Source organism: Haliotis cracherodii, unplaced genomic scaffold (genome assembly GCF_022045235.1).
Source record: "Haliotis cracherodii isolate W230 unplaced genomic scaffold, xgHalCrac1.p SCAF_11, whole genome shotgun sequence".
NCBI classification, from domain to species: domain Eukaryota; kingdom Metazoa; phylum Mollusca; class Gastropoda; order Lepetellida; family Haliotidae; genus Haliotis; species Haliotis cracherodii.
In genome coordinates this window covers 2,509,582-2,525,067 of record NW_027266266.1, presented here as the reverse complement: position 1 = coordinate 2,525,067, position 15,486 = coordinate 2,509,582, and the positions used below count along the sequence as shown (strand labels likewise).

Below are 15,486 nucleotides of genomic sequence, written 5' to 3'. Positions count from 1 at the left end.
CCATGCCCCTGATCTAGGTTTCACCAAAGACGAATCTGAACTTCCTGCTCTGGGGTCTCCTGGCACATGAAGCCAGCACAGTGACGCAACAGAAACACTGAAACCCAACTCACTCACTCACAAGTTAACAGTGATTTGAGATATCTGTTTGCGATATTGTTTTGTTGTTTGGTTTGGTTGTAATGTTGATGGATACAACAATATGAAGGATAGTTCCAGCTTTACCATAGCTTAGTGATGGTATTGCTCTATAGAGTTGTATTCTATTCTAGCTCTGCAGCATCCGCAGCATTCTTTCGCTAGTTAAGTGCTTGGGTTTTCAAGCATCATTGCTTTGACATTTCAACTGATAAACTTGCCTTCAATACCCCAGCCCAGTAAACCTCCTCCAGCCAGTTTTGTTGTGACATTCATTCATCCGTGAGGATCTGGGTTAGAATTGGTCTTCACCAACCCATGATGGTCATAAAGGCGACTAACGGAATCGGGTGGATAGGCACGGTGACTCGGGGATGCATGTCATCAGATCCCAATTGCATGGATCGATGCTCATGATGTCAATCTCTTGACTGGCTGGTCCAGGAATCCATTCCACAAAGTGATCTTAGTTACAAAGTTGGTCGTACCTCAGATACTTTATCATAGGCTTACGATCAACGTGGCACTAAGATCGCTTTGTGGAACAGGGACCAGACTCTTCACAGCTGAAATATTGCAGAATGCGGCGTTAAACAACAAACAAACATGGGTTGCTGAAGATCAATTCTAACCCAGATCTTCTTTGGTTATGTTATGATTTAATGGAATGTTTAATTTCAATTGACCTAATGAGGAAAGTTAACAATTCAAATTAATCATTACAAGAATCCACATATATATATATCAGACACATAACAAAAAACACAGAAGAAATTTTATCAATTTTATTTTTCACGAGAATAAGTACGTCATTCAGTAATTAAGAAATATTTCATCAACTGTCATGCAATCAACTGCCAACGAGAGTGCCACCACAGTGACAATACGAAAGACGAACAGTAGGAATATTTACAGTCCTCAGTAGGACGCTGTGCGAGAGGTAACGCAATGAACCGAGATGTGCCTTCACAATTTGTGTCAATTTAGTCGACATAGAGCTCGGGTAATCATTCCTGCACTCAAAAGAGTCCTCAATGATTACAATCTCTACCTGATAAGGAACAGTCATATTTATACCTGGTTCACGCAAAACTGATCTCCACATGTTCAGATTCAAACGAAGCATATATTGTGAAACTGGAGTCTCAAACCTGTCTTAAGGATAATCTTGTGGTGATCGCCAATAGGAAATGATTTCCTACTCCTGATTTGTTAATCCTTTAATGTAATAATCCAGGCGATTTCACTCCGAACTCCGGTGTTAATGTGTCTATTTACCAGGGAATAAGAAGCAACAGTGGTCTAATGATGCAATACATTTCATAATGTTCAAGTGAAGAGTTGGTAGTTTTGAAATGCAGGTATACATGCAATTATTTGTTTCTCTAAAAAATATCCTGAACTCTAAATTCTTTGACCAGATTCACAACCAGGTTACACCCAAAATATTTTCACCAGTGACTATGGTAACCAAAACCTTTTTGATGATCCCTGGAATTCCCAATATGAAAAATGTTGAAAAATTACAAATATCTCATAAAAAAACATTCAAGTATAATCATCATCATCATCATAATCATATGTCATCATTTAGTCATGAATTCAATCATAAAAATGGTGGAATTGGTGAGACTGTGTACCGGTAGATCAGGCAGTGTACCACAATGGCCTCTAAATTGAAAATTAAGTTTCAGGGCTGTGCTCTATTGCGCACAAGACCATACTCTGGATGCTAACAAGCAAAGGATATCACAAATATTTTTCTGTAAATTGTCATGTTTGTCATGAACACTTTGATTTCAGAAGATGTACGAGAAAAACGTATATATACATATTTCATATGTACATGAGATGCAAATCGTACACTATAAATAAAATAAAATAACAAGGAACAATAATATCTGCAAAAATAGCTTTATCTCTTGACATCTTTTGTCAAAATATTTTTAGTAATTTAATTTTCAATGTTTTACAAACTATCACAATAGTATGAAAGAAAATATTGTAACACCATTTGGGGTTTCTTCGTCTTTACAAATTAATTGAAACTGTGCTTTGTTGATAACACAAATTACCATCACATACATTTGTTATATACAAAACCAGGGTCAATCAGATCTTTAAGCAATAATTCAAAATACCGGTATCCTATGAAAACATAACAAATCAAAAACTATTTCAAGCCTCGCTCTCAATTGAATGGTTAATTGTGCCCATCCAATTACAACATATTCAAAAGCCATTTTCCAAAATGCCGACCAACTGTCTAGAAAACAGAATTATAACTGATTGTATCACATACTTTTCTTTTACAAACACAAGTATAGTAGATGTCTAGGATTGAATTCACAATCGACAGTTGAAAACAGAGGGGTGACTGTTATAGGGCCTTAACACACAAATCCACTACGTAAAACTTGTTTCCTTGATTCCACAGTTGAGGTATTACGCAGCCTGCTCAAGCAGGTGCCCCCAGACCAATTGCTACACCAATCTTCAAGTGATCTCTACAAGCGATCCCGTACAAGATAGAAAATATACATGATCTATGTATCTTCTTGTGTATATTTATGTACACTCTTGCTACAGAAAACTGCAGCACGGAAGGAGTACATTATAACTTTACGAAAACAGTTAGGTTTGAATTAAGTTAGTTCTTTAACGTTCAAGCTCTGAAAAGAAATTTAACTGTTGGTTTTAACAAGCGCCTCCTCCCTTTGTCAATTTTGTAAGCTCGCTTATTATGGCAAATACTGTAATGCTTGCTCAATCATGCTTATTTCTTGACTACTAATTCCAGACCAAGAGGAATGGTCCACTTCCTTAGTAGCATTGTTGTCTACAAAGGTTATACAGGACCTATTCTGTCCTTGAATCCCCCCAAAAGCTACTTGTGAAGTAACAACCAAATCAGTGATAAAATTATTAAGTTTTGAGGAACCCTAAAAGAAATGCCAAAGGATGCAATCAACATATCCAACAAGAATCTTACAATGACAGATTGTGATATGTTTTTGTCCAAATTTTCTAAGCTTGCATGAATTTATTATTATTAGAGTCCATGAAGAAAGCAGTCTGAGTGTCCAATGTCCATGACAGACATTCATTTATACAGACGTTATCAGTGTCACCATAGCAACCACTGGGCATTGCACAAACACTGTATTATTTAACCCTTTGAATGAATTGGTTATAAGATTTTTACTGTGATAAGTCCTACAGTCACTTCTAAGTCTTCTACTATTGGGTTTGATCAACATACAATGGCAGGGTAACAACCACTAATAACAACCAAGGCCACAACAAGTGGATTATCTGCCCCTCCACATCCATCAGGGGAGACAACTTTGGTCATATACAACAACTCTGCAGCTCATTTCCGTCTCGTGGTTCATGTTAACCATTATTTGAAATAATTTTAAAACCCAACAAGACAGTTGGGCAGGTGACCCATAAGTGTTGCCATGACAAAAGTGTGTCTAAATTATTTATTTTATGCCCATTTCCTAAATTGGACATAAAATAAACCAAACAAATAATTAACTTATTGTGGCCTTAGCTTATAATCTTTGAATGCGTTAACAATTAACATTATGCACCACCAATCACCAAAATAATAACATGCTGCTGTTCTAGTGGCGCAAGCTCGTCCCCAATACGATTCACAATAGATTCACCAAGCACAGAGTGTGAAGACAAAATAGGCTGACCCTGCATCCGGTGTACGTATGAAATAAAATAGCCTGTGGTCATCATAAACTTGAAGCTGAGAATATACTTTATTACCTGTATTACGGTAACATAACATTGTTTGAAAGAGGACTCCATATTTTCAAACAGTTTGTCAAGTTTAGTGCTTGTTTACTTCACAGTGATGCCAGCTTGAACTTTGCTAACTTTTTGAGGAATAATGTGTTGAAGACCGAATCACACAGAAGAGTCCATCACAGATGAGGGTAGGTAAGGATGTGGACGACCTTCCCCATGGGGACATCCAGCAGTCCACAGTCGTCCAACAAGTTATTGCAATGGTCACCACCACCAAATGTCTACATCCAGTAAGAATGGTCTTCAGCAATTGGTTATCGATATTCATGTCCATCAGATGTTGGGGATTCAGGGGGCGTGGTCCGGGTGAGTTGACTAGTGAACTGGAGGGGTGGGAGGTGGGGGGCTGCCGCCGTAATCCTGAAACAAAGATCAGATGGGTATGAAGAGTGAGTGAACATAATATTCCAGCAATATTAAGACAATGGAACCGGCAAGCCAGTGGTTGAAGCATAGGGGTGAAATAATACATTGGTGCATCTTGGGTTTCATGCTACAATACAATACACAAGACATTATTCACTGTTTCAATACATGACTATACTGCTAGTCACTTATCAGCATCAATTATCTGTTGGCTTCCCTTGTTAAGTTTCCACCTTTTGTTATCTTATTACTTTTGTTGTTCTAACATGTACATATATATGTTCTCTGCCTCATAGCATTCATTCACCTGATGAAGGAGTAAGAATATACCCCGAAACATTGTGTTCCTCATAATACAGAAGTTGACATCCATAAATTCTCTTCCTTATGTGTATCACTTCTAAATGTCTTTCAAAGACTTGAAGATGATACACTTGCTAAAAAATTAATTACTTCTCATTTAATGATTCCCAAGCGTTTTTGTCAGTCAAATACTGCAAAATGTGTTGTAATTTGCGTTTCAAGTTCACTACTAAAAATAGCCACTACGAACATGTGTCTACAGCTAGCCGAACCTGCTCTGAAATATTTATCGTCAAAAAGTTTTCATGACATTTAACAAAAATTTGATGAAGTGATCACAGCTCTCTTACTGTCGTAAGTCTATGTTAAAGTATAGGAGTTGCGATCGTATTGCTAAGATCTCTTTGTGAAACAGAGCCCACATTACTGTCCTCGATCATACAGATCTTACCACTGCCTTATCTGCTTTATTTTTTAGAATATCTTTTTGAGAGAATTATTAAGACTTCAACCTGTCACTGAAATCTTAAAATAAAAATCCAAAATTTTCAACCTTAGAGCAGAAATCTGAATCGAACTCGATCATATTGTCAGCTACTTATTTCTTTCCTAATGGTTCCTCAAAGATGTGTCCACAACTTGTGTGGAATAAATAGGACTTGTGGAATCAGTGCATAACTTACATTATTTCTGGCTGGTTTCCCATCACCTTGGTTACGGAGACTCTGTGGACGGAGGAGGTACAGCGCCGTGGCAACCACAAGCCAGCCAACCATCATCATCATCATGGTGCCATAGCCGCCATCGGGGGCAGAGTTGGGGCCCGGCACTGAAGTAACAGTATCATCATGAGTGAGTGAGGGATTTTAACCCGGCTCTTAGCCATATTCAAACAACAATAATACCATGGTTGAATATTGCAAGATAGAATTGTGATGGGATATATTGCTATGGATGGTGGGATATTGTCACAGCCTTCAAAATTCAAGCCAGTCCTCTAACCCTAGATTACAAAAGTAAAATTCATAGTTCTATGGTATGGTACTCCTAATTGACAAGTGGCATTTGAAGGCTATAATATTCAACTCGTTCTAAATGCTTCAATTTTGCTAAAAATTAGATCTAAGTAAAGCTGACTGAAACATTTTTGTCTTGTTCAAGCAATTCCAGCCCAGTTTGGCAAGGGTGGAAACTGGACTCCTTTAGTCAGTTAACGCCTTTGTCTCTGACACGAAGATAGCATAAATGCAGCGTCTTGCACTTTTTGCTGCTGTGTGTCTATATAACACATGCAATATGCACCACCTGGGGAACTCGAACGTAATTTCATTGTTCGACTCCATTCATAAATTATTCACAATATTCATCAAACATTGATAACCAAATACTAATGTGGAACCTGATTCCTTACAACATGATAGATTAAATGGAATTCAATATATTAGTTGTTGTGCTTTGCCCGACGTTGTGATACTTAATGCAGTGTGTGCCTGCTAAGTGAACCATGTGTTGTCAAGCCTGAAGACAACCCAGAGGACTGGGGCCTCTGATCAGCTCCCCTGGAGTATGTGGACATAGCAACGGGCCAGACTCAGTCTCCCCTGGAGTATATGGACATAGCAACAGGCCAGACGGGCCAGACTCAGTTTCCCCTGGAGTATGTGGACATAGCAACGGGCCAAACTCAATCTCCCCTGGAGTATGTGGACATAGCAACGGGCCAAACTCAATCTCCCCTGGAGTATGTGGACATAGCAACGGGCCAAACTCAGTCTCCCCTGGAGTATGTGAACATAGCAACAGGCCAGACGGGCCAGACTCAGTTTCCCCTTGAGTATGTGGACGTAGCAACAGGCCAGACTCAGTCTTCCCTGGAGTATGTGGACGTAGCAACGGGCCAGACTCAGTCTCCCCTGGAGTATGTGGACGTAGCAACGGGCCAAACTCAGTCTCCCCTGGAGTATGTGGACGTAGCAACGGGCCAAACTCAGTCTCCCCTGGAGTATGTGGACATAGCAACGGGCCAGACTCAGTCTCCCCTGGAGTATGTGGACGTAGCAACGGTCCAGACGGGCCAGACTCAGTCTCCCCTGGAGTATGTGGACATAGCAACGGGCCAGACTCAGTCTCCCCTGGAGTATGTGGACATAGCAACAGGCCAGACGGGCCAGACTCAGTTTCCCCTGGAGTATGTGGACATAGCAACAGGCCAGACGGGCCAGACTCAGTTTCCCCTGGAGTATGTGGACATAGCAACGGGCCAGACTCAGTCTCCCCTGGAGTATGTGGACATAGCAACAGGCCAGACTCAGTCTCCCCTGGAGTATGTGGACGTAGCAACGGGCCAGACGGGCCAGACTCAGTCTTCCCTGGAGTATGTGGACGTAGCAACGGGCCAAACTCAGTCTCCCCTGGAGTATGTGGACATAGCAACGGGCCAGACTCAGTCTCCCCTGGAGTATGTGGACATAGCAACGGGCCAAACTCAATCTCCCCTGGAGTATGTGGACATAGCAACGGGCCAAACTCAATCTCCCCTGGAGTGTGTGGACATAGCAACGGGCCAAACTCAATCTCCCCTGGAGTATGTGGACATAGCAACGGGCCAGACACAGTCTCACATTCTTGTAAAATTTCCTACACTGCAATGAATTCATGAATCCATGAAATTATGCACATGAAAATGTACACAAACCTTCCTACAACAGATACTAGGATATACATGTATATCATTCATTGATTTGCCATTAATAATTCTTCCATGCACTGTTAACTTGAGTACCGTATTGGTCTTTTGAACACAAGCAGACAATTGTGGACGTTGTACATTATGCATGTGCCGGGATACCTGGATACACCACTACTTTACATAGAAGCAGTACGCCTCAAGAACTGAGTTGTCATGGTGACGAGGTTGTCACCATTGTCATGGAGATAGAGTGCTGAGCTTGCATTCCAAGACAAACACTCCTGACTTCTACACCTAAACCATGTACACTTAACATGTTTTATGAAAAGAAAATAATTTATTCATTCTGTTCAAATCAGCATGGTCTCCACAATCAGAACTGGACACAGATCAAGATGAAGGGGAACTATCACAGTGTTTCATGTCATCATGGTTACATGAAGGTTAAAAAATATTCTTTGGGTCAAAAACTAATTTTGGTCCTTTTTGGTCTCCAAGTATGAGTAGCACAAAATCACACAAACAATCTGGGATGCAACTGCTGAAATAACGATGGCCTCTGGGGGGTGGGGGACTGGTGAAATACGGATGGCGTTCATGGGAGGAATTGGTGAAATACGGATGGTCTCCATGGTGAAAATTGGTGAAATAGGATTGGTCTCCATGGTGGAAATTGGTGAAATAGGGATGGTCTCCATGGTGGAAATTGGTGAAATAGGATTGGTCTCCATGGCCGGGAATTGGTGAAATAGGGATGGTCTCCACTGGCGGAATTGGTGAAATATAGATGGTCTCCATGGTGGAAATTGGTGAAATGACAATGGCCTTCACAGGAGGAATTGGTGAAATAAGGTTGGCCTACACAGAGGCATTGTTGAAATAAGGTGGGCCTACACAGTGGAATTGGTGAAATATGGTGGGCCTACACAGGGGAATTGGTGAAATAAGGTTGGCCTACACAGGGGAATTGGTGAAGTAACGATGGCCTTCACAGTGGAATTGGTGAAATAAGGTTGGCCTACAAAGAGGCATTGGTGAAATAAGGTGGGCCTACACAGGGGAATTGGTGAAATAAGGTGGGCCTACACAGTGGAATTGGTGAAATAAGATGGGCCTACACAGTGGAATTGGTGAAATAAGATGGGCCTACACAGTGGAATTGGTGAAATAAGGTGGGCCTACACAGTGGAATTGGTGAAATAAGGTGGGCCTACACAGTGGAATTGGTGAAATAAGGTGGGCCTACACAGTGGAATTGGTGAAATAAGGTGGGCTTAAACTGGGAGAAACTAGTGAAATGAAGTTGGCCTTGACAGGGGGGAAACTGAAACTAGGTCGGCCAATAATAGCCAAGGAAAACTGTAATGAGGTTGACTTTGTGAGAGGAAAATGATGACATAAGGGAACAGTACTTACAATCCTGGACACAGTTGTTGTCGGCGCAGTAAGACTGGGAGTTCCGTAGCTGAAACAGTTGAACAGAAAGGTTTAAACATCATCATCATGATCCCATTGGCCAGACATTTCATACTTTGTACTGGACAAAAGAATCTCGAGTCCACAGCAGGGATTCAAACCATAGATCTTCTGATTGGAAGCACAACACCTTGTCCACATGACTAAAGGCGTTGATCTGTCAGCAGCTGACAGGGCAAAGACATCATTTGTGGGATGACGCCACACCATGCTACAATTTCATCATGGTTATCATTAACCTTTATTTTTGCGAAAATCCTGATTGGAAGGGTTTTTTTGTTTTATGCCATACTCGGCAATATTCCAGCAACGTGACGGCGGTCAGTGAATAACTGAGTTCGAACCATACAGTCCAGTGGTTGATATGATGAGTATCGATCCAAGCAATTGGGATATGATGACATTCATCAACCAAGTCAATGAGCCTGACCACCCGATCCCGCTAGTCAACCCCTTACAACAAGCATGGGTTGCTGAAGACCTATTCTAACCCTGATCTTCAGGAGTGGATTAGTGGTTAACCATGTAAGAAAATAAACATTTCATATATTTCTTATTCCTCAAATGCAGTGAAACCAGTCATGACATTTATGCTTAGTTTGTAGCATGGAGAGACAGGTTTGGGGGGTGAGGAGTCAAACGTAATTTGGTGAAATGAAATTATGATTATTAGCTCCAGAATGGCTGCAACATGGAACAAACAATTGTAGACATGTATATACTTACACAACTATTAACAATTAACATTAAGGGGGGAAAAGACATATTTCCTGATCACATAGGTTCGTCATTTCAAATCAAGTGAGACATTTTTCTTGCCAATAAAAGAATATTTTTCAGATTTCCGCATCATAATCGAAAATGAACACATACAACACTGACACTAACAAAGAGATGAGTTCAGTGCGTGCCTGGCTGTGTTTGTTGACATTCTCTGTGGGGACAAAATAAAAGATACTACCACCCTTCTCAGAATCATGGGGGCGGTCGGGTAGCCCAGTGGTTAAAGCGCTCGCTTGTCACGCCGAAGACCCGGGTTCGAATCCCGACATGGGTACAATGCGTGAAGCCCATTTCTGGTGTCCCCCCACCGTGATATTGCTGGAATATTGCTAAAAGCGGCGTAAAACCAAACTTACTCACTCACACTCACAATCATGCCTGACAAACATTTATTTGTTAAGCAGCCCAAGGTTAACGTATTGAGACATTAGCCTGCCGATGAAGCAGTTTAACTCGCTCATTCTGTATTCGTGATGAGAATGGATATTTTCCTTTTCAGTTGAAACTTCTTTGCAATGGCGCGTGGTCCATAATTTGGAGGTGTTTGGATGTTTGGGGGGGGCATGGGATTTTAACCAATTTGTGGTCGCTAAAATTCAGGTAAATTTGAGCATCTGCGGAAGATTCTCACCCCTGCGTATTGTTACCATGGTTACCTGCTTTACCGTGTTAACCAATGTCTATATCTATTTGCATCAGATGATCAGCAAGCTGGATTCGATCGGCCATCTGACCTTTTCTTGTTCAAACAATTCTACAACCTTATCGGTAACTTATACTTGTATTGATATTCGCATTTGTTTTTCAGAAACACTAAAAGCACAATACAAATATCAAAAGATATCCTATCTATCATCAACAATCAATAATCAGCACATACAACTGAGCGTTATTATCGTGGTATTTATTGATTTATGACAGCCATATGTCAGCTGTTAACAGCGATCTACCAACAGGAGAGGCAGATGGCGGAATCTCACCTTCCCCTGCTGATGCCACCACACAGACACGTAATGGTACACGCTGTACCAGTGACACATGCATTTACACGCTGGCAGGATATTATCTTCTCAACAATCATTTGTGCTGATCAATGTGAGAGAGAAAGAGGTCCTGTTTTATCAGGTTTCTTGCTGTAGTACTTTCATCTGAGGACCACTAAATCCTTTGATTTTTAACATGAGGTTTATGACAAGAATTCCACTGCTCTCCGTCTTAATTTGGACACAGGATGGACACTGAGGAAAAAAGGATCATGAATATTTTTTGGGGAAAACTGATCAAACAATTTCACAAAAGTATCCCCAAAATATTCATGATTCCTAACTTTTTCTGGTTCAGTATATACAGCCTCATCATCATCATCTTTCAGGATTTTGTCACTAGTCTTTCCAACATTTTCAAATTATTTGACAAGGCTGAAACCTACATGTTTTACATGCTTTAGTCTGGGTACTTTAAATGTAGCAAGCAGTTCTGTAGCTAAATTGCATGTTTAAGATATTTGTAATGGCATACATCAAATTACTTTAAATTTGCTTTGGAAGGAGACAATCAACATCCCTCAACCATTGTTATTACTTCCTTATGGTGAGGAACAACTGCAAACTGTTTCAGCTCTATCCATAAAGCAGTTGTCGAGAAGTAGAAAAATGAAAAAATGAAATGCCGCCAAAACAACCATGATGAAATCTCACCACAATATAAGCGCAGGTTGACTTACCAAGTTTATGAGTCTTTGCATAGCGTTCTCGTGGTTCCATATACACTCACACGGGTCAAAACCTCCATCGGCCATCTTGTCTGGAACATACAACAGTTTTATTCTCAATAAACAGGACTGAAGCTTCTATTGCTACCAGGTATGGAGTTATGGCATCATATCCCCTGCAATACACTGCTGAGTGTACAATACAATGATAAGGTTTTGTAGTTATACCATGATTGGTCAGGCTACAAACAATTCACTGGTACTCACGACTGGGTCCTTAAGCATGTTAAGGCAACAACAATATATATCAGTTATTAGATTTTCACCCAATTTACTGTGCATCTTAAACAGTAGAGCTGAGTATCACCTGGTACTTTGCAATATGATTTGTATCATAATACAGACTGACGATACTACAAGTCTGTGTAGTACCACGATACACCACATCAAAGAGTAAGAAATGATGAAATCACTGAAGTACAGCTTCAAAACCTCTTTCTTCAAACATTTATTGTTATCTCAAAAACTTTAACAAAGAAAACCACAAGAACAAAACAGTTTTAAATGAAGGTATGGTTATTAAATGTAACAGTCGACTCGTCCTCAGCTACCACGTCTTTGTGTTCTGCCATGATTACAGGTGGCCCTACTTCTGCTATATGGGAGGTAACTCTATTAGTTCAATTATTTATAGTATATCGTGATCTCACAAACTGACAATTCAAGTATCGATGATGTCACTGGTATCTGTGAATTGTTAGAGCCCTATTAAACAGATACAGCGTGTGTATCTGTTTAACAGCATATTCCAGCTATATGACAGGAGCGAGTAAATAATCAAGTCTTGACCAGACAATCCAGTGAGCAGCTGATGGGGTACAAATGACATGCCATTAACCAAATCACTGATCACCAGGTCCAAAAGTCACCTCATCATGCTCATACATCGGACACAGAAATGACAAGCATAATTAGCACATCTTATTGTGATTCTACACAGCCACAAGTATGTGTAATTCATCATGGAACACATGTGCAAAGTGACTCTCTAACATTACTTATAAAGTGGTCCCTTGGGCACGCCAGAAACCTATGATTGTGGGTTCGAATTCCGGTTCGCCCCGATTATGTTTCTAGGTTTGTCAGCACCATACCCGTGCTTGTGGGTTTCACCGAAGTGGTAAACGTCTGAGACGTGCATCACTCCGGGCTTTCCTCCCACGCCATGATATAACTGGAATAATGTTAAAAGTGGCGTTAAACCCAACTCACACACACACTTTTAAAGTGCACACTCAACTTACTACACTCTGAACATTGATATCTTGCTCCCTCTATTGTGTATATCTGTCTGCATGATTAATGTTAACAGAAGTTTTAACTCTACAGTAAACCTGACCATGCATTGTAGTCTCCCCAGCCAACAGATAACAATTCCAGGTGTACAAGTACTTCCTCACTGCAACACCATGTCCGAAATAATGTCCACACAGTTCACAATGGACATGATCATGATGATATATATTTTGGCCATCTATTTTCAAGTATTCTACAAATCTGGAACAAACTGGCTTTCACCATGTTCACATAAAACAGCATAATAATCCCTGGACAAATTAAATTGGCAATCCCCTGTGAAGACCCAGGTTAGAATTGGTCTTCAGATACACTTGCTCGTGGTAAGAGACCAACGGGATCGTTCGATCAGATTCGCTGACTTGGTTGCGGCATGTCATTGTATCCCAATTGTGTATATCATTGCACAGTGATGTCAATCACTGGATTGTCAGGTACAGACTTGATTATTTTAAAGACCACTGTTGTGAAATATTGCGGAGTGTGGCTTGAAACAACAAACAAACATATATTGGCTATCAAGCTATTTTACTGAGTTTATCGGACAGTCTGTCCCCAGCCATCTCATTAATGTTACTCAAACGTCACTGATATTACTCACACTTCACTGATATTACTTGCGTTTATCATCCGACGGGTCCCTTTTCTATTTTGACCTAGTTGTGGTTTAGAATGTAGCCCCTTTACCATGTTTAACATAGATGCTATCATGTTAAGGGCCAAGATCTGTCTTAATTTCAATAAAAAAAGGGAACAACATTCTGCAAAATACTGATCTTAAGTAACTATTTCTTGATGAATATTAACATTTGTTTTCAGTACATAACAAATTTCTCTTGGCACACAAAAACACAAGATGTGGACCCAGGATTTTAAAGCCTAACCAACCCAAATGCACAGTTGGATTTGTTGCAAGAAAGGTATATACATAGATCTATTCCAAATTGACATCTGTGCGTGTCTGAAATGCAGTCATTGTGATCTTGTATAGATGACGACATTATGAACGTGAATTTAACATCCTCATTAAAATACTCAGGATACACCTAGATCTAGTTCCACGCTGATTCAGACTTTAATCAAGAATATTGTAAAAATCTGATTCCCTATGTTATCACCGCATCAAAGAAACCATTTTGACTCACGCAAAGTCGTGAGCTTACTGGGCCGTGACGTCTAATTCTCTTATGTTCCGTTCAGATCAACCCACGACTTCAACTGGTGCATGTATGTCATAAACAGCCCGGAAGCCAGCCGTGGCTTCAACAAGGCAGACGACATTCCACGAACAGCCCATCTAATACTCGTCGAAATAATAGCAACTTTAATCTACTTTTATTCGCAGTCATATCTAAGCCATGCCTGCTGTATATAAACAGAGTCGTTATTACTTTTTGATAACCTATTTTGCAATCCGAACTCGCAGCTGTAAACAGCTGCATTAACAGTCGCGAGCGTGCATGTGACCCACATTCGCACCCCGCTTCCTAACGACATATGGACGACACGGTAATAAGGCCCATAGTTTGGGAAGTAGCAACACCGACAATGTTTACCTGCTGTGTGACGAAACTGTCCGTTTGATAGAAATGTAGCAGAATCCCCGCCCGATGTCCTGAGTCAAATGTTGTGATGCTGGCCAACCAAATCGATTCCCGTCCCACTATCAACAAAGCCACGTCAGTCCAAAGCCAAGTGCCCGGATGTGAGTTTATATCAACTTAACAGTACGTACCACGTGAAGCTTCCGTGTTGGGGACTGTTGTCCCGTTTCTTTTGATTGACACGTTAGATTTCAGAGTTGCATCATTCATCAGCTATTCATTTCACGTTGTTCAAATTGGTATGCGCCAATAATCGATAAAGAATGGCGTGCTTATGACAATTATAAAATTTCATGCGTGAGTTTAATGGTAAACAAATGAGTGTTTCGCAAATTGTCAAAAGCTTTAGAAATACACACACCATGCAATCGAGAAAACATTTGGTATACTTTACGTACTGCCACTATCATTCGATCAATATCTAATCCAGGGGTCCGTACCCACAAAGCAGTTTAAGTGGTATGTCTGTTTTGTCGTGTGGAATTGTAAAATACTTATCTAATTGATAAAAAATAATGAAACATTACGATTTCTTTTTTAATATTCACAGTACTCGTGTATAGATCACAATCTACATATTGTTGTTTTCTATTCGTAATTTTTTATTTCATTCATTTGCCGGGCTTAGAACAAACTGAATATGTCCAATGCTCCACAATGTCAATGAAACGTCAATTGAACTGTTGACTTTTCGCTAAAACATTCCATGATGCTATAAACATAATCTCATTTAAGATGAGCGTATTCTTATATCATTATGAAATATTATAGTGGCACAAACTATAGAGAAATTCTATCAAGTTAAAATGATCCTACCAGCTACATAATCCGCTGGATTATTTCCAGATAAACACGAGATCCCTCACTGTGAGTGTACCTAATCAAATAGATCGCATCGCATCCGTCTTTCATTATTGTGTAAATGGCAATCATTAATCAATAGTCTTTTGAAGTCACACATATTTCTTTATAAATGTGAGGTTGCTTATGGTATTATGAAATACGAATAAGATATTGTGACACATAGAACAGAGAAATTCTTGGGTCATGTAGAACCAGATATTTTTTATGGGTTCGAATCCCGTATGGGACCCAACCCCAAAAGGTACTAGAATCTGTATTTTACATTTGTTACATTTGAGCACTTTCTAAATGGCATTGTGTTCAGATATTTATTTATTTATTTATTTTCGTGGTATTCCTGAGTTTAAATATCCGTAAAATGTCCTCTC

At 40.1% G+C, this 15,486-nt stretch overlaps 1 protein-coding gene across 1 annotated transcript; it reads right to left on the bottom strand.

Annotated features, from left to right (window-relative positions):
• Positions 1–929: 929 nt before the first annotated feature.
• Positions 930–14,354, bottom strand: LOC139456092 (small integral membrane protein 14-like). Its single transcript, XM_071237615.1, has 5 exons — positions 14,207–14,354; positions 11,307–11,386; positions 8,741–8,789; positions 5,319–5,464; positions 930–4,326 (listed from the first exon to the last, which is right to left on the bottom strand). The coding sequence occupies exons 2-5, from the start codon at positions 11,379–11,381 to the stop codon at positions 4,282–4,284; spliced, it is 315 nt and encodes a 104-aa protein (XP_071093716.1). The 5' UTR covers positions 11,382–11,386; positions 14,207–14,354; the 3' UTR covers positions 930–4,281.
• Positions 14,355–15,486: the final 1,132 nt, after the last annotated feature.

What these genes read in the sequence shown, in the direction of transcription:
- LOC139456092 (XM_071237615.1), bottom strand. Translation starts at nt 11,381, where the DNA reads ATGGCCGATGGAGGTTTTGACCCGTGTGAGTGTATATGGAACCACGAG. An exon ending in TGCAAAGACTCATAAACTTG is followed by an intron (nt 8,790 to 11,306) that starts GTAAGTCAACCT and finishes CAACTGTTTCAG; the next exon opens with CTACGGAACTCCCAGTCTTA. An exon ending in CAACAACTGTGTCCAGGATT is followed by an intron (nt 5,465 to 8,740) that starts GTAAGTACTGTT and finishes CTGTTACTTCAG; the next exon opens with TGCCGGGCCCCAACTCTGCC.